Source organism: Scyliorhinus torazame, chromosome 10 (genome assembly GCF_047496885.1).
Source record: "Scyliorhinus torazame isolate Kashiwa2021f chromosome 10, sScyTor2.1, whole genome shotgun sequence".
NCBI classification, from domain to species: Eukaryota; Metazoa; Chordata; class Chondrichthyes; order Carcharhiniformes; family Scyliorhinidae; genus Scyliorhinus; species Scyliorhinus torazame.
The window spans coordinates 204,185,112-204,212,556 of record NC_092716.1 but is presented as its reverse complement, the minus strand read 5'-3'; the positions used below and the strand labels follow the sequence as shown (position 1 = coordinate 204,212,556).

The window sequence follows — 27,445 nt, the reverse complement described above, 5'->3', positions numbered from 1 at the left end:
ATGACCGGGACAAGGATGCGCCGGTTCTTTGGGGGTGAGGACAGGTGTGTTAGGTGCTCAGGGAGCCCAGCAAATCACACCCACATGTTCTGTGCCTGCCCAGTGCTGGAGGAATTTTGGAAGGGCGTAGCGAGGACGGTGTCGAGGGTGGTAGGATCCAGGGTCAAACCGGGCTGGCGGCTCGCAATATTTGGGGGTTGCAGGGGAGCCAGGAATGCAGGAGGCGAAAGGGGCCGGGCCGAAGGATTCTTCTTCAGTGGAAGGATGTGAGGCCCCCAAGCGTGGAATCCTGGATCAACGATATGGCGGGGTTTATTAAATTGGAGAGGGTGAAATTTGGCTTAAGGGGATCGGTGCAAGGGTTTTTCAGGCGGTGGCAACCATTCTTGGACTTCCTGGCAGAATGGTAGACAATGGTCAGCAGCAGCAGCAACCCGGGGGGTGGGGTTCTATTTTATTGTTGTTTGATTATACTGGGGGATCTGAGGGCGTGTATATATTTGCTATGTGTTAATTTGGGGTGTTAATTTATTATTTATTTATAGGGGGGAGGGGGGCATGGGGTTGTTTTATTTTGTTCTGTATTTAATTCTATTGGGTTCCTTTTTCATTTTGTTGTGGATATTTTGTGAAAACCTCAATAAAAATCATTATTTTTTAAACTGCCTCCCTCACAGGTCACTCAGTTCAGGGGCAATTCGGAATGGGCAGCGACAAACCCTGACCTTGCCAGTGAAACCCACATCCCATGCAAGAATTTTCTTTTCAGTTTGCAGAGAAATTGGCTTATGTTGTTCATCAGTTCTCTTTTATATTTTAGGGTTCAATGAACACAACAGAATTACAAAAAAAAAAATCAGGAACATATTAAAGGGATAAAAATTAAAGGGGCAGCGCCTTAAAGGGATGCTGTCGAGAACAGGAAGCAAATCACAAATGAAACTTGAAACGTTAACCCAACCACTCTCTTTATTGCTTCTGTTTCTGTCCAACAACGAGTGGATCCTATTCTCAATGACGTGAGCTGCTTTAAGCTCCTGGGAGGAGAGTGAGTGGTTATAAAGGGATCATTGGAATAATCCAGTTACATCAGCTTAAGCTTCTCGGGCACCGCGAGTGGTGCAGTTTGTGAGTTGCAGAGGGTGAGTGAGGTTGCAAAGAGAGTCGGTGGGTTTAATTTCCTTGGTTATTGTTAGCTCGAGTCAGGATGATGCTGAACTCCGTGCACTGGTTTCGCAAGGGCCTTCGACTCCATGACAACCCAGCCTTGCAGCGATCCCTGTCGGGGGCTGACACCGTCAGATGTATTTACATTTTGGACCCATGGCTTGTAGCATCTTCAAACATCCGGATCAATAGATGGAGGTCTGTCGTTTGTATTTAATATTTATTTATTGCTGTTGCCCACCAAGACAAATGATCCAATTTCTGGGAGTGAGAGAGAGAGTCAATGATTTGAGGGCTCTCGAATGAGGCCGCTACCAGCAATACGTGTTGAAGTAAGAATCAGAAACTGTAGATTAAATGTTGCCTTTTCGTGTTGATAAAATGCGAGGTGAGGTGCTTAAATTCTTCTTTATGATTCCATGTGCATCGTTTTGGGTAGGTTTGGATGAGGTGCCCAGTGAGAGATTTAGAGCAAAGCACTCCTGCAGCAAGTAACAATTTAGCTCTGAATTATATTTGACTGTGTGTCTCTGAATGGAGTATCTGGTTCCTCTCAATCCCTCTTCTGCTAGTTAGCACTGAACCAGCATCCCTAATAACAAAAACCTTCTAGACAAGAGCTGCTCCATTGTTACTCCAGATGCCAATAATAACGAAAAGCGAGGCACAAACAACAACATTTTCAAAGGCTTTTTAAAAATAAAAAGTTGTTAATGAACTTTTCGGACAAGTAAGAAGTCTTACAACACCAGGTTAAAGCCCAACAGGTTTGTTTCGAATCACTAGCTTTTGGAGCACTGTTCCTTCCTCAGGTGAATCTTTCGGACAAGTACAATGTTAATAACAGTTTACAAGCCAGTGGGGTGGCACGGTGGCACAGTGGTTAGCACTCACTGCTGCCATGGACCTGGGTTCAATTCTGGTCTCGGATGACTGTCTGTGGAGTTTGGACTTTCCCATCGTGTCTGTTTGGGTTTCTTCTGGGTGCTCCGGTTTCCCCCCACAGTCCAAAGATGTGTAGGTTATGTGGATTGGCCATGCTAAATTACCCCTTAGTGTCCAAAAGGTTAGGTGGTCAGTTTGTTTGTTGAGAACTTTTATAATGTTCCCTAATTGAACAAGGTAGAGGTAGAGCTGCAGTTGCAATGCTCCTTTCTAATCTGTAGCACACTCTGCTTGGTACTAGGGTATAGTGACCCAAGGCTACTGGGACCAATGCTGGTTGCTCAGGTAACAGCTGTATACATTTGTACCACTTTGTAGTTTGTGGAACTGGATTTGTGGATCCTGGCTGCACAAAAGTATTGTGGGCTGTTGTTGGCCTTGCCTCTCTCCCACTCAGCAACACCCCAACCTGAGTATTCACAGCCAACTCATGTTCCTGTGACTGCAAAACTGACTAGATCAGGTAAGCTCCATAATTAGGGACAAACAAGGCCCAGGCATTTAAGACTACTGACCCCACTTTGCAGCGACTACTGCCACATCAAGCCACGATACTCAAAGGCTGAACTCTGTGTCCTTAATACCATGATGGTGCAGTTTTGTACAGGAGTCTGCACCCACAGTGAACTGCGTCGACATTGTCCAGAACTAATTTTCATTGCATCCTCCCATGTAGCTTGGGGAAAAACATCCAAATCTATCACGATAAACTGTATGTGACCCAGGTTTCAGAAGTGAAATGACTGCCAACCACAAATCAATCAACATCCCAGAATTTTCTCCTAGTTGGCAGATGGTAACTTTTTATAGGTTTGTAAAACAATCTCTTGTGTGTGTGCCCATATGAATGTAGAACTGCCTCTATACCCTTTTTGTAACGCAATCCAAATCAATAGCAAATGGAATTTTGGCATTCATTGCTAATGGAATAGAGTATTAAAGTAGGGAGGCGCTGTTGCAATGGTATAGGGCATTGTTGAGACTGCATATGGAGCACAGTGCACATTTTCTTTGTCTCCTTATTAGAGAAAGGATGTAAATACATTAGAGGTGGTTCAGAGAAGGTTTGCTACATTGATTCCAGGGACGAAAGGCTTGTCTTTTGAAGAGCGATTTGAGCAGTTTAGGCCTGTACTTGCTGGAGCTTAGGAGAATGAGATGCGACTGCGGTGTATAAGATGCTATAGGGGATTGATAAATGTAAATGTAGAGCAGATGTTTCCTCTTGTTGGACATTCTAGGAGGAGAGGCCATAGTTTAAGGCTAAGCCATGGCAGATTTAAAACCAGTGAGGAGGAATTACTTCATTCGGTCATGAATCTGTGGAATTCTCTGCCCCAGGATGCAGTGAACACCAGAACCCGAGACAAATTTAAGGAGATGGCTATGTTTTTAATTAGCGATGAAGGGTTATGGGGAGTGGGCAGGAAGGTGGAGATGAGGCTGCGATGTGATCTGTCACGATTGTATTCAATGGCGGAGCAGGCATGGGAACTGATCATGTATTTGTTTTTAACGCATTTTATTCAAACTTGTATCAAAGTAGGTTACAGCAAATAAACACCCCGGGAAACATTCTTCCCAACAATCAACTATACAGTTTGTACAGATTTTCCTCCTTATCACCCCTCCCCCCACGACGAACAGCTCCTCAAACACGGTCACAAACATCCCCCACCTTTTCTCAAACTCCCCTGCTGAGCCCCTTAACTCATACTTTATCTTCTCTAACCGGAGGAAGTCGTACAGGTCACCCAACCATGCTGCTACCCCCAGTGGCGATGCCGACCTCCACTCCAGCAAAATTCATCGGCGTGCAATCAGAGAGGCGAAGGCCATGACATCGGCCTTTCTCCTCTCCGTGAGCTCCGGCTTCTCTGAAACCCCAAATCTCGTCACCAAAAGCTGATCATGTATTTTTATCAAATTTGATACAAGTTTAGCATAGAATCCCTATTGTGCAGATGGAGGCCATTCCGCCCATTGAGTCTCCACCAACACTTTGAATGAAAACTCTACACACACACACTCCACCCCCCAAACTAACCTCATGTGCACATCCCTGGATACAAGGGCAATTTACCATGGCCAATTCACGCATATAACACGCTCATCTTTTTGGACTGTGAGAGGAAACCCATACAGACACGGTGAGAAGGTACAAACTCCATGCAGTCACCCAGATCCCTGGTGCTGTGAGGCAGAAGTGCTAACCACTGTGCTCCCTGTAACTTCTCTATTTATCAGTTCTATTTTTAACAGTTGACTAGGCTCCATCAATAATTAAAATCTATAGCAATGGGGGCCGCTCGGTGGCACAGTTAGCATTGCCGGCTGTGACGCTGAGGACCCGGGTTTGACCCCAGCCCCGGGTCGCTATCTGTGTGGAGTTTGCACTTTAACCCCATGTCTGGGTGGGTTTCCTCCGGGTGCTCCAGTTTCCCCCCACAAGTCCAAAGATGTGCAGGTTGGGCTAAATTGCCCCTTAGTGTCCAAAAGGTTAGGTGGGATTACTGGGTTATGGGTATCGGGTGGAGGCGTGGGCTTAAGTAGGGTGCTTTTTCCAAGAGCCGGTGCAGACCCGATGGGCCAAAAGACATCCTTCTGCACTGTAAATTCTATGATTCTATGAATAAACTCAAATCTCTTCTAATTCTCTTAAGGCACAATGGGAGCTAGAAGGTGGGACTTTAGTTATTGTTTTGTTACAATACACAGTTCACCAAGGTAACGGACTTTATTGTAGGGACCACCTTTTGGACAATTTTTTTACTCATTCGTGGGACGTCGGCGTCGCTGGCTTGACCAGCATTTACTGCACATCCCTAATTGCCCTTGGGAAGATGGGTGTTGAGCTGCTTTCTTGAACCGCTGCAGTCCATGTGGTATAGGTACACCCACAGTGCCGTTAGCGAGGGATTTCCAGTATTTTGACCCAGCGGCAGTGAAGGAACAGCGATATATTTCCAAGCCAGGATGGTGGGTGGCTTGGAGGAGAACTGCCAGGTGGTGGTGTTCTCCTCTGTCTGCTTCCCTTGTCCTTCTGGATGTCGGAGGTGATGGGTGGGTCAGGGGGGAAATCGCATTTCACCTTAATCAACAGATTCCTTTACCTCAAAACTTGTTAAATATTTTGTAATTGTTGTGACTGCTCAACAGTTTTAGGATTTTCATGAGAGACTATGAGATATTGTACCAAATTAGTTTTAATCATCAAAAGAGATGGTAATTTGCATAAAAGCAGTTGGCCATTTAGGAGTGAGATGAGGACTTTCTTCACTCAGTTCTGCATCTTTGGCATTCTTCACCCCAGAGACGTGTGTTTGCTCAGCTGATGAATACATTCAAGACTGAGATCGGTAGATTTTTGACATTGTGTGTAACAAGGGTTATAGAGGGGGAGCAGGAAAGAGGGGAATATGTATGTATTCAACCATGACCTTGAAATGGCAGAGTACATTTGAAGGATGGTACGGCCTCCTCTCGCTCCTCTCTCATGTCCTTGATTATCATTTCATGCTTTTTCGTTCCTTTTCTCTTGTCTCTAGGTTTCTTCTCCAATGCTTGGAAGACCTGGACAGCAGTCTAAGGAAACTAAAATCCAGGCTTTTTGTTGTTCGTGGGCAACCAGCTGATGTGTTTCCAAGATTATTTAAGGTAAATTCAGATATTTATCATCTATAACTTAATTTTCACCCCTTTGACAGCAGGGAGTTAATTGGCCTGCCGGCCCACTCTAATTTTTCAGGACCTGGGGGCAGTCCCTTGGTGGTGGACCACATGGCCAGTGCTCCAAGAAGGCTTTGCGTTCCTACCTATTTACAGGCCACCCTGTGGAGGGGCTCCCCCACCCACTCCAGTGGCCCTGCTGCACAAGCCATTATTTAGATTTAATGGTTTTAATGTTTGCTGAGTGGGAATCTTGTGAAGGAGGTGTCCTCTCTCACCCTTACCTGGAATGGGAGTCTGCAGCTCTTGCTTGTGCTGGAGAGTCTCTTATTGACCCACCCTCTGGTTCACATGTGGGGCAATGTGAGTGTAAACAGGCATCTTTGTGCTTCTGCATGTTTGAGCTATTAGCGTGTTGTGTACTCATCCATTTTGCTGAGTTTGTTCTTTAAAATGGCATCGCCATCTCCTGTAACCCTAACACTCTATGGTGACATGGCATGTTTTATTTTTCTGTGCCAGGAATGGAACATGACACAACTGACTTTTGAATATGACTCTGAACCTTTCGGAAAGGCAAGGGATGCTACTGTAATGAAACTGGCAGAGAATGCTGGGATAGAAGTTATTGTCCGGAACTCGCATACGTTATATGAAGTTGACCGGTAAATTACTTATGTATATTTAAATCAAATAGACACTTTTTATTTAGTGGCCCTTTTTAAGCGTGAAGTACGCCATATAAAGGAAGTTAGTTCTATCTATAATCTTTATTGTCACAAGTAGGCTTACATTAACACTGCAATGAAGTTACTGTAGAAATCCCCTAGTCGCCACACTCCAGCGCCTGTTCGGGTACACAGAGGGAGAATTCAGAATGTCCAATTCACCTAACAAGCACGTCCTTCAGGACTTGTGGGAGGAAACTGGAGCACCCGGAGGAAACCCACACAGACACGGAGAGAACGTGCAGACTCTGCACAGACAGTGACCCAGCTGGGAATCGAACCTGGGACCCTAGCGCTGTGAAGCAACAGTGCTGCCTACTGTGCTACCGTGTTGCCCTGTTTCGGATAACCGATCATGAAATAAGAGATGGGGATGGGAGAAGTTCACTTAGCCATCAAACCTGGCCTGCCATTGTCAGATCACACTGATCTTTAACTTAAACTTCACTTTACCGATCAATTTCTATATCCCTTGATTCTCTTCGTGCCATAGAATTTCAGTCCTGAACATAATCAATCACCACAACCCTCTGAACGAAGAAATTTCTCCTCATCTCGGTCCTAAAATCCAACCCCTTTTATCCTGAGACTTTTGCCCTGAGCTCGACTCCCCAGCCAGTGCCTCTGAATGTAGTTCAAATATTTCAAAGAATACAATTGTAAAATAAAGATATTGTGCTGTAATTGGGAGTATATTTTACATCACTGTCACTTTTACTGAAAAGCAGCTTTTGATTTCCAGACTTTTAAGAATGTAACTGCAACTGCCATGCGGAGATTTGAACTCAAATCCTCATGTTGTGAGAAGCGTGTTTGTGTGTGTGTGTGTGTGTGTTGCAGAGCTGAGTTATTGTATTTTGCCACCTAGTGTTCAGATTATCGGGAGGAAGGTCACACTGCATTACATGTGATGTAACAAATCAGTCACAGGAAAGCCGCCCAGTCACCAAACTAAACATGTGCCGGCTGAACTGAGTCAAATAAACACGTGGCATCCATCTGATAACAGTACAATTAGGCTGGTAATGCACAAAGGGACGGAACAGTTATACAACTCTAGCATTAGATTCTTTTTATTGCTGTTAGCAAATTTAAATGTTTGTGCATTTTCTTTTAAAGCCATGTATTTATTGCTCCCCGGTGTAAAAGTGATTTAAAAAAAATATTTTATTCGGACATTTGCATAAACAAATAACAAACGAAACAAAATGAAAGCAGAAGTAAAATTATCCAACGTAATAAATAACCAACCCCCCCTCCGCCGCTTTACCTCCTCCTCCACCCCCCCCCCCCCCCCCCCCCCTGCTGATACCTCAATCCTCCTTAAAGAAGTCCATGAACGGCTTCCGATGAGCGAACCCATCAACTGACCCCCTCAGGATGAACTTGACCTTTTCCAGCCTCAGGAATTCCGCCAGGTCACTCACCCACACACCTGCTTTCGATGGCTCCGAGTTCCTCCACCCAAGCAAAATCCGTCTCCGGGCTATCAGGGAGACAAAGGCCAAAACATCGGCCTCTCGTCCCCTGGACTCCCGGGTGGTCCGACACCCCAACTATTGCTACATCTGGACTCGGGGCCACCTTTGCACCCAACACCTCGGACATTACGTCCGCAAACCCCTGCCAGAGCGCCTTCAGCTTCGGACATGCCCAAAATATGTGGACATGATTCGCGGGCCACCTCACGCACCGCCCACACCTGTCCTCTACTCCCTCAAAGAACCTACTTATCCTCGCCACAGGTCGTATGCTTCCTGGGAACTTCTTTAAACTGTAGAAGACCGTGCCTTGCACACGATGAGGATGCATTCACCCTCCACAGGGCTTCTTCTCACATCCCAGCCTCCATCCCCCCCTGCTTAGCTCCGCCTCCCACTTCCGCTTAAAGTGTAAATGTGTTGATGGAATTTTTTCTCCCCATTAACCTTTGGTTATTTTGATATTTTTGTGCTTTTTAAAATTAAATATTTTCATAACAGAATTATGAAATTAGTGTGGGCTGTTATTAAAACAAAAGTCTCGCCTCTTTTTTTTAACACTTGCTATGAATGATAAAAGTTCATCTGTAATGTATTTCCAGAATAATCGAGGCAAATGATAATAAACCCCCACTGACTTTCAAACGTTTTCAAACAATCATCAAGCAACTGGAGTTACCCAAAGCTCCAGTCAACCCGGTAACACTGGACCAGATGGAAAAGTGCACCCGAACAATCCAAGAGAACCATGATCAGATGTATGGGATACCATCGCTGGAAGAGCTTGGTAAATAATAATGGCATTTGTAATGCAATTCGCTCCTTTTTTTTCCTGATCTATTCAGATGTCATTTGGGAGTAGCGTGCAGCATATACACAGTGTGCTGCAGAAACTCCCTAAGCCTCCTTCAACAGCAACTTCCAAACCTGTGACCTCTACCACCTAGAAAGACAGGATCAGCAGGCGCATACGAAAACCACCGCCTGCAAGATCTCCTCCAAGTAACATGTTATCCTGACTTGGTGCTATGTAGCCATTCCTCATTGGCACTGGATCACAAATCCTTCTGAACAGCACTGCTGATATAACTATAACAGATGGACTGCAGCGGTTCAACAAGGCGACTCACTGACAATAAAGAAAATTAACATATGCTAACCTTGTCAGGGACACTTACACATGCCATGAAATAATTTTTTTTAAAGTTCCTTCAGTCAAAAGGTTGGATTCAAGTTCTCATGCAGCGATCTGAGCATACAAATCTAGGCTGATACCTCTAGTGCATGTGAGCGTTGAACTGTTGGATGTGCAATCTTAGTTCAGGTCCTGTCTATTCTTGTCAAATGGATGTAAAGAAAAATCCCTTGACACTCGAAAAGATCAAGAGGGTTAACGCTGGTATCATAGCTGAAATTTATCTCTTAATCAACATGATAAACAGATTGTTTGACCATTATCAAATCAATGTTTGTGAGAGCACAAATTGTTCACCCACATTACACCTCTAAAGTACTTCATTGACTGTAAATGTCGGAGGTTATGTGATCTAAATGTATGTCATTGTTTTTAATCAGCTGGTAAGCTTGTCTTTTGAATCCTGTCCTGTCAAGTTTTGTTTAATTGGAAACCATGGTCTCCATTTGTGCTGAACATTGAAGCAGTGATCCAGGAGGGTTTTGTGGGGGCAGTAGGGTGGTGGTTCGCTGGCCACAGCAGCCCTTGGTTTTAATATTAAACCAAGAGGAGCAGTATTGAGCTACCCGGCTCCACATTCGGGTAAGCATATTTTAACACGGAAAGTACTTCAATTTGTATAGCACCTTTTCACCATCATAGGGCGTCCCAAAGTGCTTCACAGCCAATTGAGTTGCTTTGCAATGTGGTCACTGTTGTAATGTAGGAAACAAACTTTCCTTTCTGCTGTAGAAACAGAAAGTGCAGACAATACTCTGGTCAGTCAGCATCTATGGAAAGAGAAACAAGAGTTAATGTTCCCTTTCTGGTTGCTGTGCAGTGATCCCCAAGTTGTTCAGGGAGTATGTAGAACTGTCTTTCCAGGACACAGCTAACCCGGTTTTGCATAGGGACCACCAAACTGTGGTTTGCATAAGCAAAGGACCTAATGTATGTTTCAGGCATGGGCCATGGATGCTTTTTTTGCCTATACCAATAGGGCCTATGAACCATTAAACCAGTGTCCTGTCTGTTTGGTCAGGGTCGATGTTAAAAGTCCCAAGCTGCTATTGGGAGAAGGTGGGGAGTCCCCTGCTATCCCAGAAACAGATTCATTTTAATGTTAATATTGGGAATGAAATACTTCAAGGAAAAACATAGTTCCAGGGGATGAGATGGGATTAATTCGATAGCCCTGCCAAAAACCAGCACAGGCGTGATGGGCAGAATGGTCTCCTGTGTTGCATCATCTATGAACTTGTTCACGTAGCAGAGAAGAGAACCAAATCAGGAACCTCCACCTAACTTTCAGTATTATGGATCAGCAAGATGGTGGACGTGTGTTTAAACTCCACTGAGGCATGGCACAATCGTCTTGCATGGGTTTCATGATTACTTGTACTGGTTTTTTTTTCCAGGATTTGACACAAGTGAACTTGGTCCTGCTATATGGCAAGGAGGGGAGACAGAAGCCCTGGCACGATTATCCAAACACTTGGAACAACAGGTATTTAAATACTGGTCCTAATCTGTGTGTGTATTATAATAAGAACAGGGTTATGAGTACAGTAAAACACCTTGAAATAATTCCTGTTTCCTTTCACTGTCAAGCATCTGGGTCTCTTTCCAATTCTCCTGCATCTCCCCCCCCCCCCCCCCCACCACCACCACCACCAAATTCACCTTCTGTGAACCCGGCTATATTTGTTTTACAATGTTAAATTTTATCCAATCTGAGAGGCCTAAATGGGTCCTACCTGTTAACTCTATTTTCCTCAGCAAAGTCAATAGCCAGGGAATTTAAAATATATATATATTCTTTCATGGGGTGTGGACATTGCTGGCCAGCATTTGTTGCCCATCCCTAATTGCCCTTGAATTGTTGTCCTATTTCAGAGGACAGTTGAGAATTAATTTCTGAGTTTCTGGAATTGCATGAAAGCCACGCTGCATAAGGAAGGCAGCTTTTTCCCCCTGAAGGACATTTGTGAACCAGATAGGATTTTAACAATCCATGATGGTTTCATGGTTACTATCATAGCAATTAGCTTTCTGTTCCATATTAATTAATTGAATTTAAATTCCACCACCAGCTGCTGTGGTGAACCCAATTCCCCAGACATGCTGGGCCCCTGAATTACTAAAATAGGGTCCTGGTTGTAATGTAACTTTCAATTAAAAAAAAAGTTATGTTTTTCAAAAGGCTGCTTTAATATATCTGTGCGATGACAAGTGTCTCACACTGATTTGCGCTTTTTAAATATTGGTACAGTTCCCATTCCTCATGATACACGTCCTAATTTCAGGTTTTGTCTAATGGAAGCCATTTGGAATTGTTAACCATTTGTTTTAATTTGTGAGTTTGTTAAATGTGACAACTGAACAATGTTTTCTTTGTGCTTATAGACTTCGATTGCTAACTGTGAAAAGCCTAAATTAAATGCAGATTACTTGTTGTCAAGTCCAACGGGATTGAGTCCGTACCTACGGTTCGGGTGCTTATCATGTCGAACGTTTTATTACACGTTACTTCGGTTTTATAGAATGGTAAGGATGAGTGAGATGCTGCTCCTGTTTCATATGTATATTTTGGACTGTCTATGAATTGATCTATTATGTTGTGCATTCCTATGACCGTCCACTATTCCCCAAAAGGTTCAATAGTGTATGGGTGTGAAGATACACTAAAAAATCATACTAAGAGAGAGATTCCCCATTGGGCAATGGTCCAGTATTCCAAGCCAATAATCAATTCTTCTGTTCACTAGGACCATCTGGAGTGAGGCTTAAACATAGAATTTACAGTGCAGAAGGAGGCCATTCGGCCCATCGAGTCTGCATCAACCCTTGGAAAGCGTACCCCATTTAAGCCCACACCTCTTGATCCCTGGCTTGGTGGTAATGGTAGAGTTGTGGATATGCTGGGCCCAAGAGTTTACAAATTGTGGTTGAGTACAATTCTGCTGATGGTCCACAACATCTCATGGATGCCCAATTTGAAGCTGCTATTTAGCACTGCGGTAGCTTCACACAACATGATTAAGGGTATCCTCAATGTGATGACGGGACTTCGTACAGATAGAAATTTGGGCATCAGGAACTTAATATTTGAGAACAGCTATAATTTGCAAAATAAATATTACTTTTAATTTACGTTGACTTGTTGCTAATGTCACCACTGAAAGCTCACAAGAGGAAGTAGCATTCTGTTTAAGATCTGTATTACTGGTCATCTCACAGAATATAACTTTTTAATTTTTTTTTAAGGTCAAAAAGCAAGACAATCCACCTCTTTCCCTGTATAGGAAGCTGCTGTGGCGGGAATTCTTCTACACTGCAGCAACAAATAACCCTAATTTTGACAAACTGGAAGGGAATCCTATTTGCATGCAGATACCTTGGGACAAGAACCAACAAGCCCTCACAAAGTGGGCACATGGACAAACAGGATTCCCTTGGATTGATGCAATTATGAAACAGCTCCGGCAAGAGGGTTGGATTCACCAACTAGCCAGGGGAGCTGTGGCTTGCTTCCTTACCAGGGGCGACCTCTGGATTAGCTGGGAGGAAGGCATGAAGGTGAGGGATCTCGCAAGAATTGACGATAAAGGAATGCTTGCATCATAATTTAAGTTCTTGCCTTTTACAGGTCCCTGGTTTTATTTGCATCACCACTGGCAGCTGTACCCTTGGCTGTCTTGGCCATGAGTGCCAGAATTCAACTTCCTAAACCAATCTCTTCTCCCTTAAGATATTTCTCTTTAAGGGCAATAGGTGGCGCAGTGGCTAGCACTGGGATGCGGCGCTGAGGACCCGGGTTTGAATCCTGGCCCTGGGTCACTGTTCGTGTGGAGTTTGCACATTCTCCTCATGTCTGCATGGGTTTGACCCCCACAACCCAAAGATGTGCAGGTTAAGTGGATTGACCACACTAAATTGCCCCTTAATTGGAGAAAAAAAATAATTAGGTACCTAAATTTATCCAAAAAATATATACTTCTCTTTGACTAAGCTTTCAGTAACTGCCCTCTCCTTGTGTGGCTCCTTGTCCAATTCTGCCTGCCATAACATCTGCGCCTTGAGATTTTTTTACTGTGCTAATGATGCCATGTAACGCAAGTTGCTGGTGTTGCCTTTGTTTTGCCTAGCTTCCTGTTTTTCTCTTTTCCAACCCCCCACCTCCTGAAAAATGAACGGGAACTTTAGAACAAATGAGGAAAGACTATTTGGGATGTCCCTCTCATACCTTTAACTGACCCATTGTTTCCAACTCTATTTTGAACGGCCCCAAAAGGTGAACGCTGCTGCCTTGGCTGGAAGACCTGCACATCTTTAGTAGCCTTTGAATCTTTGGCTCTGTGGCAACAATCTGGCCTCTGAGTCAAAGTCATGACAATGAACGGTGCATCATAAATTTCCTCTTTGATCACCCGGCCCAAGTCATTTACCAGTCTTTTTAGTTCCTCAAATTTGCTGCACTCTTGGAGGGTGTGAAGTTTGTGGAGAGAGTGCAGAAAAGATTTGAGACTGATTCCATGAATGAAGGACTTCAGTCACAGAGTAGATGGAAGAAGCTTCAGCTGCTTTCCTTAAGAGATGAGAAGGTTGAGAGGAGATTTGATATAGATGTTCAAAATGATGAGGGGTTGAGACAGAGTATATGTTGGGGGTGGGGGAGGGGGTGGGGGGCTGAAAACCAAAGGATACCAATTTAAATTGATAGTAAAATGAAGCAAATATGGCATGAAGGAAATATTTACACAGCAAGTGTTTGGATCCGGAATTCAACTACTTTTATAGTGTGGTGGAAGCAGTTTCTATTGTTGAAAAGGAAGATTTTAAAAAGTAAATGTTTTTATTTTCCTAATTTTCCACTTTTTCATGAGATATACACTCAACAAAAGATAGCCAACAATAACAAATACAATAGCAATCCCCCAACCAGCATCTCCTTCAACATACAAGCCCAAACCTCCCCCCTACATCCCAAATACAAAACAAGAAAGACCGACAGAGAATCCACCGTCATTCCAAGCATAGTAAACAATAAACAATACAATCAACCCCAGGAAACCCCACCCCCATCCGTCAATGTTTGATGGCATCCAATTCTTGAAAGTGCAGGATAAACATTGCCCATGAATTGTACAACCCTTACATCCTTCCCCTCAACTCAAACGTCACCTTCTCGAGCGCCAAAAATTCCAGCAGGTCCCCCCCCACCACACAGAGGCACAGGGCGGAGAAGCTGATGTCCACCAACAGGACCCGCCTTTGGGCAATCATCGAGGTGAAGGCTAAGACATCCGCCCCCAGCTGAAGCCAAGGCAACAATTCACTCTAATCGGCCTGCTAGTCCTGCATCCACCTTGCCAAGTCCGCCTTCACCATCCACACCAAACTAGTAAGATTATACCTACGGAGCTACCCTAGTCCCATCCCCAGCCGCCCTACGGAATGGCAAACCCCCCCCCCCCCCCCCCCCACCCCAGCAATGATACCACAAAGTATCCACTTTTGTCCAAATTTAACTTATACCCCGAAAAGGACCCAAACACTCGGAGCATTTCCAGTATACCCCCATCAGCGCATTCGGCTCTGACACATACAATAATATATCATCCGCGTATAAAGACACCCTATTTTCCACCATCCCTCCCTCACCCCTGCACTATTCCCTTCCACATCCCCTAACTCCTTGAACCCGATAGCCAAAGACTCAATCAACCGAGGGGACATAGGACACAGCTGCCTGGTCCCCCGGTGCAGAACAAAATACCCCAAACTCATGTTGTTTGTGCGGACACTCTCCCTCGGCCCTCTATTCAATAACTGTACCCACTCCACAAATCGCGGCCTAATCCCAAACCGCTCTAACACCATCAAATACCGTGGGCAGCACGGTAGCATTGTGGATAGCACAATTGCTTCACAGCTCCAGGGTCCCAGGTTCGATTCCGGCTTGGGTCACTGTCTGTGCAGAGTCTGCACATCCTCCCCGTGTGTGCGTGGGTTTCCTCCGGGTGCTCCGGTTTCCTCCCACAGTCCAAAGATGTGCAGGTTAGGTGGATTGGCCATGATAAATTGCCCTTAGTGTCCAAAATTTCCCTTAGTGTTGGGTGGGGTTACTGGGTATTGGGGATAGGGTGGAGGTGCTCACCTTGGGTAGGGTGCTCTTTCCAAGAGCCGGTGCAGACTCGATGGGCCGAATGGCCTCCTTCTGCACTGTAGATTCTATGATAATCTATGACTCCCACTCTACCCGACCAAATGCCTTTTGTGCGTCCAGTGCAACCACCACCTCTGTCTCCCCACCCACCCCCCCACTCAGCCGGTGCCATAACCACATTCAACACCCTCCAAATATTGAAAAATAGCTGCCTCCCTTTCACGAACCCCGTCTGATCCTGCCCTATCACCATCGGGAGGCACTACTCCAACCTAACCGCTAAGGCCTTCGCCAATATGTTCGCATTGCCATCCGTGCATACAGAGGACATTGCACATTTAATAGTGTTATAGGCCTGCACGACACATACTCTGTCGGATCCTTATCCTTCTTTAGCGACAAGGAGATCGAGGCCTGCCCCAAAGTCTGTGGAAGTACCCCCTTCCTCACCACCTCCTCGGACATCCCCACCATCAGCGGCGCCACCTTATCTCTAAATGTATTGGAATACTCCACCGGGCATCCATCCGGCCCTGCTATCTTCCCCGACTGCATCCTCCTAATTGCCTCCTTTATCTCCTGTTCCCCTATCGCCCCCTCCAATGTAGCCCTATCCTCCTCCCCCAACCTTGGGTATTCCAAACCGTCCAGGAATTCCTGCATCTCCTGATCCCCACAACAGGTGGCTCCGGCCTATACAACTTCTCGTAAAACTCCTCGAACACCCTATTGATCTGGGCCACCACCAATTTCCTCATCCTATCCTGCATCTACACAATTTCCCTCGCCGCCGCTCACTCTGACATTAGTCCCGCCTTCAACAATTACGCATAAACTGCTCCCCTCTCCCTCCTCAATTGGGGCACCACCTTCCTTGTGGACATTCAGAAGGGCATTCCATAAACACAGAGCAGAGATTTGCAGAACTCTGGGGTAAGGGCAGGGTAAGTGGGACTACCTGAGTTGATCTTGTAGAGAGCCAATGCAGATTCGATGGGCCAAATGGCCTCCTTCTGTGCTGCTATGATTTAATGGCCAGCTTCAAAATTCTCAGCACATTGTACTGATCATGGATGTGATCATACGGTCTCTCACGAGACGTCGTGATCTGGAACTCGCCTGTGATAAACCACTGTTGCACCTATATTAGGTGATGTAAGGTAGGACCTGTACTACAGGTTCGCCGGTAGTCCCTGCCTGCTGGCTCCGCCCAGTAGGCGGAGTATAAATATGTGTGTCCTCCATTCAACAGCCATTTCGCCAGCTGCTGTGGGAGGCCACACATCTTAGAGCAATAAAGCCTCAGTTGTATCCAACTCTAGTCATTGTTCAATTGATCGTGCCTCAATTTGTTGCTCTAAGATTTTCTAAAAGATGGATCTCCGAATCAAACCAGATCGCCTGCAGCTGGATCCGCAATCTAGCGACGCCAAAAAGGACTTTAATCACTGGCTAGCTTGCTTCGAGGCGTACATCAACTCAGCGACCACACTCCCACCCCTGTTCCGGAGGCTCAGAAGATACAGATCCTGTACTCAAGGTTGAGCTCCAACGTGTTTCCGCTGATCCAGGACGCCCCGAACTACGCGGACGCCATGGCGCTTCTCAAAGAAAACTACGCACAGAAAACGAACACGCGCTTCGCCAGGCACGTACGCGCCACTCGCTCCCAACTCCCTGGTGAGTCCATAGAAGACTTCTGGCGGGCCCTAATCCCACTCGTCTGGGACTGTGACTGTCAGGCCGTTACGGCCACCGGACATTCCAACCTTCTTATGCAATACGTGTTCGTAACGGGGATTGGGTCGGACCTCATATGCCAAAGACTTTTAGATGGGGCCACGCTCGACATAGCTGAAACAAAGAAGCTAGCGCTCTCCATGATGTTTGCCTCACGTAACATTCAGGCCTACCCTACCAGCCGCGCGGCCCACCCCTCCTACCCCTCGTGGACCCCACAGAAGGCCGCCCCAGCGGGGGCCTTACCCAGCCAGTACGCCTGCACCTCACGCCAGCCCGCGCACCCCGGGGGTCAAAGATGGTACTTCTGCGGCCAGCAGAAGCACCCTCGCCAACGCTGCTCGGCCCACGCTGCCCTTTGCAAGGCTTGAGGCAAAAGGGGGCACTTCGCCATGGTGTGCCAGGCCCGCACAGTCGGTGCTATTGCCCCCACCCCCCTAGCCTACACACAATGGGCGCCACCATCTTCATCTCCCCGGACCATGCGCAGCCAGTGGGCGCCGCCATCTTCACCTCCCAGGGCAACGCGCGGCCAGTGGGCGCCGCCATCTTCTCCCCCTCAGTCCACGTGCGGCCCATGGGCGATGCCATCTTGTCCAACCCCCGCAACGTGCAGCCCATGGTCGTCGCCATTTTGTCGCCCATAGGATCTTCAGGCGCCGCCATCTTGTCTCCCCCATGGGACATGGATACCGACAGCATTCCAGGACCTAGGCCCCCCAGACTCCCCATCATCCGAAATCAGCGACGACCGACCACGACTCGCCTCAGTGACGATCGACCAGTCTCGTCCGCACAACCTGGCCACTGCATCGACCAGTGTGAAAATCAATGGCCATGTGACCTGTTGCCTGCTGGACTCCGGGAGCACCGAAAGCTTCATACACCTGGATACGGTATGGCGCTGCTCCCTCGCAGTACACCAAGAAATTTCCCTGGCTCCTGGATCCCATTCCGTCACGGTCCGGGGGTTCTGCACGGTCACGCTCACGTACAGGGCGTAGAATTCAGCGGCTTCCGCCTCTACGTCCTCCCTAACCTCTGCACTGCCCCACTACTCGGCCTAGACTTCCAGTGTAACCTCCAGAGCCGAACCCTCAAATTCGGCGGGCCCCAACTACCCCTCACTGTGTGCGGCCTCGTGACCCTAAAGGTCGATCCGCCTTCCCTCATCGCCAATCTAACCCCGGATTGCAAACCCGTCGCCACCAGGAGCAGACGGTACAGCGCCCAGAACAGGACCTTCATCAGGTCCAATGTCCAGCGGCTGCTTCGGAAGGGCATTATCGAGGCCAGCAACAGCCCCTGGAGAGCCCAAGTGGTAGTGGTTAAAACTGGGGAGAAACACATGATGGTCGTGGACTACAGCCAGACCATCAATCGGTACACGCAGCTCGACGCGTACCCCCTACCACGCATATCTGATATGGTCAATCAGATTGCACAGTACCGGGTCTTCCCAACGGTAGACCTCAAATCCGCCTACCACCAGCTCCACATTCGTAAATCAGACCATCATACACCGCTTTCGAGGCGGACGGTCGTCTCTATCACTTCCTCAGGGTTCCCTTCGGTGTCACTAACGGGGTCTCGGTCTTCCAAAGGGAGATACATGGACCGAATGGTCGATCGGTACGGTCTGCGGGCCACCTTCCCGTACCTAGACAACGTCACCATCTGCAGCCATGACCAGCAGGATCACGACCAACCTTGCCAAATTTCTCCACACCGCCACTCTCCTCAACCTCACCTACAACAAGGAGAAGTGCGTATTTAGCACGACCCGCTTAGCCATACTCGGCTATGTGGTCCAGAACGGAGTTCTGGGGCCCGATGCCGACCGCATTCGCCCCCTCATGGAGCTTCCCCTCCCCCACTGCCCCAAGGCCCTCAAACGCTGCCTGGGGTTCTTCTCGCACTACGCCTAGTGGGTCCCAAACTATGCGGACAAGGCCCGCCCACTCATTCAGTCCAACCATTTTCCCCTGACGGCTGAGGCACAGCAGGCCTTCGCCCGTATCAGAGCCGATATCGCCAAGGCCGGGATGCACGCAGTAGACGAGATGCTGCCCTTTCAAGCAGAGGGCGACGCATCGGACGTCGCCCTAGCCGCCACCCTCAATCAGGCAGGCAGACCCGTGGCATTCTTTTCCCGCACCCTTCATGCCTCAGAAATTCGGCACTCATCCGTCGAAAAAGAGGCCCAAGCTATCTTTGAAGCTATGCGGCATTGGAGGCATTACCTGGCCGGCAGGAGATTCACTCTCCTCACTGACCAACGGTCAGTAGCCTTCATGTTCAATAACACACAGCGGGGCAAGATCAAAAACGATATAATCTTGCGGTGGAGGATCGAGCTCTCCACTATAATTACGAGATCTTGTATCGCCCCGGCAAACTCAACGAGCCCCCAGACGCCCTATCCCGAGGTACATGTGCCAGCGCACAAGTAGACCAACTCCGGACCCTGAACGACAGCCTTTGTCACCCGGGAGTCACACGGTTGTACCATTTCATAAAGGCCCGCAACGTGCCCTACTCTGTCGAGGAAGTACGGACAATCGCCAGGGACTGCCAGGTCTGTGCGGAGTGCAAGCTGCGCTTCTACCGGCCGGACTGTGGGCGCCTGGTGAAGGCCTCCCGCCCCTTTGAGCGCCTCAGCGTGGATTTCAAAGGGCCCCTCCCCTCTACCGACCGAAACACGTATATTCTCAGTGTGGTCGATGAGTACTCCAGGTTCCCCTTCGCCATCCCATGCCCCGACATGACGTCTGCCACTGTCATCAAAGCCCTAAACACTATCTTCACTCTGTTCGGTTTCCCCGCCGATATCCACAGTGACAGGGGATCCTCATTCATGAGCGATGAGCTGCGTCAGTTCCTGCTCAGCAGGGGTATCGCCTCCAGCAGGACGACCAGCTATAACCCCCGGGGAAACGGGCAGGTAGAGAGGGAGAACGGGACGGTATGGAGGGCCGTCCAACTGGCCCTACAGTCCAGGAACCTCCCAGCCTCTCGCTGGCAGGTAGTCCTCCCTGATGCACTCCACTCCATTCAGTCACTGCTGTGCACCACTACGAACAACACACCCCATGAACGTCTTTTTGCCTTCCCCAGGAAGTCCATATCCGGGGTGTCGCTCCCGACTTGGCTTGAAGCTCCAGGACCAGTCCTGCTCCGTAGGCATGTCCGTCTCCACAAGGCAGACCCGTTAGTGGAAAGGGTGTAATTGCTCCATGCCAACCCCCAGTCTGCCTACGTGGAATACCCCGATGGCCGTCAGGATACTGTCTCCCTCAGGGACCTGGCACCAGCAGGTTCCACACACACACACCCCTCCGACCCGGCGCCACCCTCCCCTCCCCCGGCGCTCCCAGCATTAACCCCACCAGGACCATCCGTCCTTCCCCTGCTCACACCCGAGGATGAAGAGGATTACGGCATGCTCCCGGAGTCACCGAACATCAGGCCAGCTTCGACATCGCCGCCACCACTACGTCGCTCCCAGCGGAACATCAAGACACCGGACCGGTTAAATCTCTAACTGGCAGCGGACTTCAAAAGACATTTTTTTTCTGATCAAGTACGGTAAATATTAATTCATTGCTGTATATAGTTCTCCACCACCCCCACCGACTCAATTTTAACAGGGGGTGAATGTGGTAAACCACTGTTGCACATGTATTAGGTGATGTAAGGTAAGACCTGTATTACAGGTTCGCCGGTAGTCCCTGTCTGCTGACTCCGCCCAGTAGGCGGAGTATAAATATGCGTGTCCTCCATTCAGCAGCCATTTCGCCAGCTGCTGTGGGAGGCCACACATCTTAGAGCAATAAAGCCTCAGTTGCATCCAACTCTAGTCTTTGTCAATTGATCATGCCTCATCGCCCTCACTGGGCGGAGTCCAGATTTGTATATTTAAGTGAGCAGTTAGCCTCACTTAAATATGTCTGCACCGTCTCCCAAGGTCTTGAGATTGAATGCCCGCACCTGGGAGACCTTGCCGTAGCACCGTTTAACACTGGTCCACACAAATGTGGACTAGGTGTAACAGCACCTGTGGGTGGTCCCCAGGCCATCGGAGGCCCCCGGCTAGTTGAGCTCTGGGCAGGGTGGTATTTGGCACTCCTGCCACCTTGGCAGGGCCACCTTGCCAGGGCCACCTTGCCAGGGCAACAGGGCCGCCTGAGCCAGGGTTTAGGCTTGAGTGTGCCCTGCCCTTTGAGGGGGGTTCCAGGACCCCCTAACACGTAAGCTGGGGCATTGGGAGGGGGAGGGGGGGGGCGGATGTCCGGAGGCTGCAGTGGGAGTGTTGCGAAATTGGGACAGCATTTAAAAATGATGCCCCTATCTCTTCCTTTACTGCAGGAAATGATGGTAAGTGCAGCCTCAGCTGGAGACCCTTTTGATAGCGGGGTGTTCTCGGCACTGCAGGCGCCAAGAAACAGCCCACTGAACATAAGAACTAGGAGCAGGAGTAGGCCATCTGGCCCCTCGAGCCTGCTCCACCATTCAATGAGATCATGGCTGATCTTTTGACTCAGCTCCACTTTCCGGCCCGAACACCATAACCCTTAATCCCTTTATTCTTCAAAAAACTATCTATCTTTATCTTAAAAACATTTAATGAAGGAGCCTCTACTGCTTCACTGGGCAAGGAATTCCATAGATTCACAACCCTTCGGGTGAAGAAGTTCCTCCTAAACTCAGTCCTAAATCTACTTCCCCTTATTTTGTGGCTGTGCCCCCTAGTTCTGCTTTCACCCGCCAGTGGAAACAACCTGCCCGCATCTATCCTATCTATTCCCTTCATAATTTTATATGTTTCTATAAGATCCCCCCTCATCCTTCTAAATTCCAACGAGTACAGTCCCAGTCTACTCATCCTCTCCTCGTAATCCAACCCCTTCAGCTCTGGGATTAACCTAGTGAATCTCCTCTGCACACCCTCCAGTACCACTACATCCTTTCTCAAGTAAGGAGACCAAAACAGAACACAATACTCCAGGTGTGGCCTCACTAACACCTTATACAATTGCAGCATAACCTCCCTAGTCTTAAACTCCATCCCTCTAGCAATGAAGGACAAAATTCCATTTGCCTTCTTAATCACCTGTTGCACGTGTAAACCAATTTTTTGCGACTCATGCACTAGCACACCCAGGTCTCAGCAGCATGTTTTAATATTTTATCATTTAAATAATAATCCCTTTTGCTGTTATTCCTACCAAAATGGATAACCTCACATTTGTCAACATTGTATTCCATTTGCCAGACCCTAGCCCATTCACTTAACCTATCCAAATCCCTCTGCAGACTTCCAGTATCCTCTGCACTTTTTGCTTTACCACTCATCTTAGTGTCGTCTGCAAACCTGGACACATTGCCCTTGGTCCCCAACTCCAAATCATCTATGTAAATTGTGAACAATTGTGGGCCCAACACTGATCCCTGAGGGACACCACTAGCTACTGATTGCCAACCAGAGAAACACCCATTAATCCCCACTCATAAACGCACCCATAATGGGATTTTTTTTCCTGTTAAATCGCTCCCCAGAAATATTTTAGTAAGCTGCTTGAAGATTAAATAATTTGGTTTTTCACTTTTTAAAAATATTTTTATTTAGGAAATTTTCCATTTTCCAAAATACACAAAGACTCATTCAACGTCCTGTACAATTTTCATATAAAACAACCGACCCACCGTCCAGCCTTGTGCACCCCATTTTATTGCTTCAACTGGTTCCAAAAACGAGGATACAACTACCGGACTCGTGGAATACATGGCCAGTAAGAACACAAGCAGAGCCATCACCAGTGCCCTCACACTCAACCCAAAACAGGAAGTTTCCTCCATCCATCCCAAAACCGCCCCTCCCTCCACAACCCATTTCCGAACCTTCTCTATATTTGGTACCAATAATAGTTCCATCAAATTCGGCAACGCCTGACCACCTGTCCCTCTGCAAAAAAGCTCTCCCGATCCAATACGCCTTGCCTGCCCACAGAGAAGGCCAAGATCTGCCTATTAATCTTCCCAATAAAGGATTTAGATTAAAAAATCATGAGATTCTGGAAAAAAAGTAAGAACTTTGGAAGGATCATCATTTTGTTTCCTGGCTTTTACATACATTGTAGTGGACCCAAATTTGAGGTATAGGAGACCCTTCCAGTGTGACATGCCTTACCTCTGATTTCGTCTACCACATCTGCTAACACTGTGCTCCTTGAATGATAAGCGTCTTTTCACAGTAACTTCATTTGAAGCCTACTTGTGACAATAAGCGATTTTCATTTCATTATGATACAAAATTAAGGCATTCAGTCCAGAGAGTCCATGCTAGCTCTCTATGGAACAATCCAAACAGTCCCATTTCCCTGTTCTATCCCCGTAGCCCTGTAAGTTTATTTCCCTTAAGTGCCTATCCAATTTTCTCTAAATTATTGAACAACCACCCTCGTAGGCAGCAGGTTCCAGATCATCACCATTTTTCTTTTAAACTCCCTTCATCATGCCTGCACCTCTTAACCAAAACCTTATATTTGTATCCCTTAGCCCTTGTATGATCAACTAATGGGATTAACTTTTCTTTGTCTACCTTATCTAAACCTGTCACAACCTTGCAACAAATCTCCCCTCCATCTCCTTTGGTCCAAGGGGAACCACCCCAGATTCTCCACCTAACCTTGTAGCTGAAATTCCCCCATCCCTTAATCCATTCTGGTAAATCTCCCCTGCACCATCTCCAGGACCCGGATCCTTCACAAATTGTGGTGATCAGAACTGGATGCAATACCCCTGTTGTGGCCAAATTCTTTTTCTTAAATTTAGAGTATCCAATCCTCCTCTCCATGAGGCAGCAGTGCCAGCCACTGCACCACCGCCAAATTCTTGATATGTAAAGAAATATTACCTTCTCGCCATGCCTTCAATATTGTGACAATGGTACGTAAGAAATCCTTGGAATCCATCTGCATTTAGCACTTCAAACAAGATTGTAATTGTTTTCCTTCTGGTTCAAAGCTTTTTGAAGCTGAAGCCTGAAAATGCAGTAGTTAGTTATGTAATTGGTCTGTTGTATCTTTGGCATTGAAGCCCATTTCCTCTCCTGCTGTCTTTCCAGAGCAAGTTATTTGATTTCCTTCTACAATCGTCCTGCCTTACACCCAATGTACTGTAGTTCTCCACAGTTGATGTTTCCCCGGTCTGTAGCAGGTTGACCTACTCGAGGATGTTTTTTGTAACAAAGCCACACTTATGTGGAAAGGTCATTAGCCTGACTCTCAAACCATTATCAGAGATGGTGCACTGCCTTAGTCTGGTTTCCATCTTTAAATCTGTATGGCTTAGGTGGCCCTAGTAGAACTAATATCCCCAACAGCACAGCTCTTGGGATCATGGGGTGCCATCTCATCACAACAGCAGGGCGGCACGGTGGCGCAGTGGTTAGCACTTCTGCCTCATGGTGCCGAGGACTCAGGTTCAATCCCGGCCCTGGGTCATTGTCTGTGTGGAGTTTGCACATTCTCCCCGTGTCTGTGTGGGTCTCACCAGCACAACCCAAAGATGTGCAGGGATCATTGGGTGCCATCTTTTCACAATAGCAGGGCGGCACGGTGGCGCAGTGGTTAGCACTTCTGCCTCATGGTGCTGAGGGCCCAGATTCAATCCTGGCCCTGGGTCAATGTCTGTGTGAAGTTTGCAAATTCTCCCCATGTGTGTGTGGGTCTCACCACCACAACCCAAAGATGTGCAGGGTAGGTGGGTTGGCCACGTTAAATTGCTCCTTAATTGGAAATTTGTTTTAAAAAGTCTCTTCACGATAACCCCCATATGTGCCATTGTCCCAACTGATCGGCTACTGTGTGCTCTCCTTTTTCAATATTTTATAGTGTACAATAGCATAGAGATAGTGGTTATATTACTGAAATAATAATTCAGAGGCTTAAGATCTGAAAACCATTTTCGAGCATGTTTAAAGGAGTGAATAAATTCTTCTTTCCCACAGGTTGGCTGTCACAGAGTTTTTAATTTTTTTTTAAAAGTTGATAAATTCCATATGAACTTGGTCCTATGTAAAGTTATTTGAAGAAGTAATCTAGCCAGTTCACGAGTTAACCAATAAGGGGTTTGTTTTTTTAAATCGCTCTGGTAAAAATATAAGACTTTGTAAACAGGTAAAAACAATCCTGACTCTCGACGACCTAGCAATGCACTAACAGACAGAACAGGTTACAGCATGGAGGAGGTAAGAATTAATGGAGTTAAAATACGTTATTTGTAAAAAACCTATACATTCTGATGTCCCTTGATGGTATGGAAATTCTGGGTGTTGCAGCCAGTATAAATTGTTTTACCAGTTTCTATGCTAGTTATTTTTCTAGAGCCTGTCTCTTTTAAACTGTAATCCATGTTTTTCCAAAGTGGATATTATAGCACAATGAAATTATTTTTGATTGAAATCCTCTGTCTCTGATCTATTTCAAAATATAGGGCACCAAACTTGAAAATAGCAAGGAAAGAAAGGTGATCTCTGTGGAATGTAATTCTTCTTATGGATGTTCCTTTCTGCTACTTTTTTTAAAGTTTGTAATCCTAATCTTTCATGTGTGGGGTTTTGAACCTTTGACTAGCCATGTGACAGCTGGCTATCAATCCATAATGGAGGGCAATCCATATTAATGAAGGAGCTTTGATCTCCCAATGTCAGAGCTAGCAAAATGCCATTGAAACAGATGGCACCCATGATGACATCAGTCCACGTTGCATGTGACAAGTCATGAGTTCAAATACCACCATGTTAACTGGGCAATTTTAATTCAACTAATCAAATAAAATGCTGACATCATTAATGATGACCACAAAACTACCAGATTATTATAAAAACTCATCTAGTTCACTATTGTCATTTGGGATAGAAAATATTCCATCATGGTCCTGTCTGGCCTGCGTGAGATTCCAAATACTTGACTGCCTTCTGAAGTGCCCTAACAAGCCATTCCGTTTTAATAAAGAAGTCACTCACCATCAACCACTCAAGGAAACTAGTGATGGGAAATAAATGTTGCTCACAGCAGCAACTCCCACTAATGAATAATTTTTTTTTTTTTTTAAGCATTGTTATGGGCCAAGGTTTAGAGAACCCCAAAGTGTACCATGGAGTTCACCTGACCCACAACTTTTAATAGATTGTGGTATGGGGAACACACAGCCCACTCTACAGGTGTGGTACAGCAGAAATGGAAAAGTATTTTTTAAAGCAAAACAATGTTTATTCTATGAACTCAAGTTAACCTTTTTAAAACATACAGTGAACATCTTAGCAACCATCAATTCAAATACAACCCTCAAAGAATACAACACTAAGTAATCCTTAATAACTTCCCAAACAACATCCAGAAGACAAAAGAAACACCTTTTAACAGAAGCAGATTAGGTCTACATTCACTACTGAGAACACTTATAATTATGAATTCACCAAATGATCAAGAGATAGTCTTTTCATGATAGAGAGATCAACAGTACACCTGCTCTGTCTGGCTTCAGCTCCAACATTGAAAACAAAACTAAAAACTCACTCTACAGCAGCCTGCTCAAAAACGAAAGTAAAAAGCTGACAGACAGCCCAGCTCCACCCACTCTTTGACATCACTGCAGTAGTAAACACCCATTTCTTAAAGGTACTCTCACTACAGATATTTATATAAATACCCATTTATAAACACCCATTTCTTAAAGGTACTCTCACATGACACCTCCCACCAAGAAAAAAAAATAAACCATCAACTTCAAAATGGTTTCATTTTTCACCATCCTTTAAGAAATGCACACAGTAAATTTTATCGTTTAAAAAAAACAACACACGCAAACAGGTATAATAATATAGTCCATTTTTTCCGTTCTTCTTCCTCCAACTGAAATCCTTCTCAATTGACAGTCTCTTTGAACAAGAAGGTCTCTGCACGATCCGTCCATTTCTCTACGCCTCGGCATTTCTCTTTAAAGTCAGATACTTTAGTTCAGTCTGATCACAGAGTCCCTTGCAATACTCCAACACAGGAGCATTGGTTATCACAGCTTTCAGACAGTCAAATGCCTGTTGAAAGTCCGTTGTCCACTGAAATTTTCGATGTTTCTTCAGCAAGTCCATTAGTGGAGCCACCATGCTACAAAAGGTTTGCACAAATGTTTGATCAAATCCACTCAAGTCAAGAAATCGGATTATTTCCCTTCGACTCGAGGGTATCGAAAACTCCTCAAGGAAAGTGACTTGGGCTTTTCCAAATTCACTTTTGGCTAGGTTTACCACCAAACCCGCCTCCTGAAGTCGATCAAATAACTCCATCAGATGTTTTACATGTTCTTTCCA

The 27,445-nt window shown here is 46.4% G+C and overlaps 1 protein-coding gene across 4 annotated transcripts in view; it reads left to right on the top strand.

Annotated features, from left to right (window-relative positions):
- Positions 1-1,088: 1,088 nt before the first annotated feature.
- cstf3 (cleavage stimulation factor, 3' pre-RNA, subunit 3) overlaps positions 1,089-27,445 on the top strand; it is a 253,102-nt gene continuing 226,745 nt past the window's right edge. For 2 of the 4 annotated variants that reach the window (XM_072466276.1, XM_072466277.1), the window contains exons 1-7: positions 1,089-1,365; positions 5,661-5,769; positions 6,304-6,446; positions 8,593-8,777; positions 10,583-10,671; positions 11,571-11,711; positions 12,432-12,743. In XM_072466276.1, the coding sequence (XP_072322377.1) occupies positions 1,208-1,365; positions 5,661-5,769; positions 6,304-6,446; positions 8,593-8,777; positions 10,583-10,671; positions 11,571-11,711; positions 12,432-12,743 (1,137 nt within the window). In that variant the 5' untranslated portion in view covers positions 1,089-1,207. The remainder of the gene's footprint in view (positions 1,366-5,660; positions 5,770-6,303; positions 6,447-8,592; positions 8,778-10,582; positions 10,672-11,570; positions 11,712-12,431; positions 12,744-27,445) is intronic. The other 2 variants (XM_072466275.1, XM_072466274.1) reach the window with 2 other exon arrangements.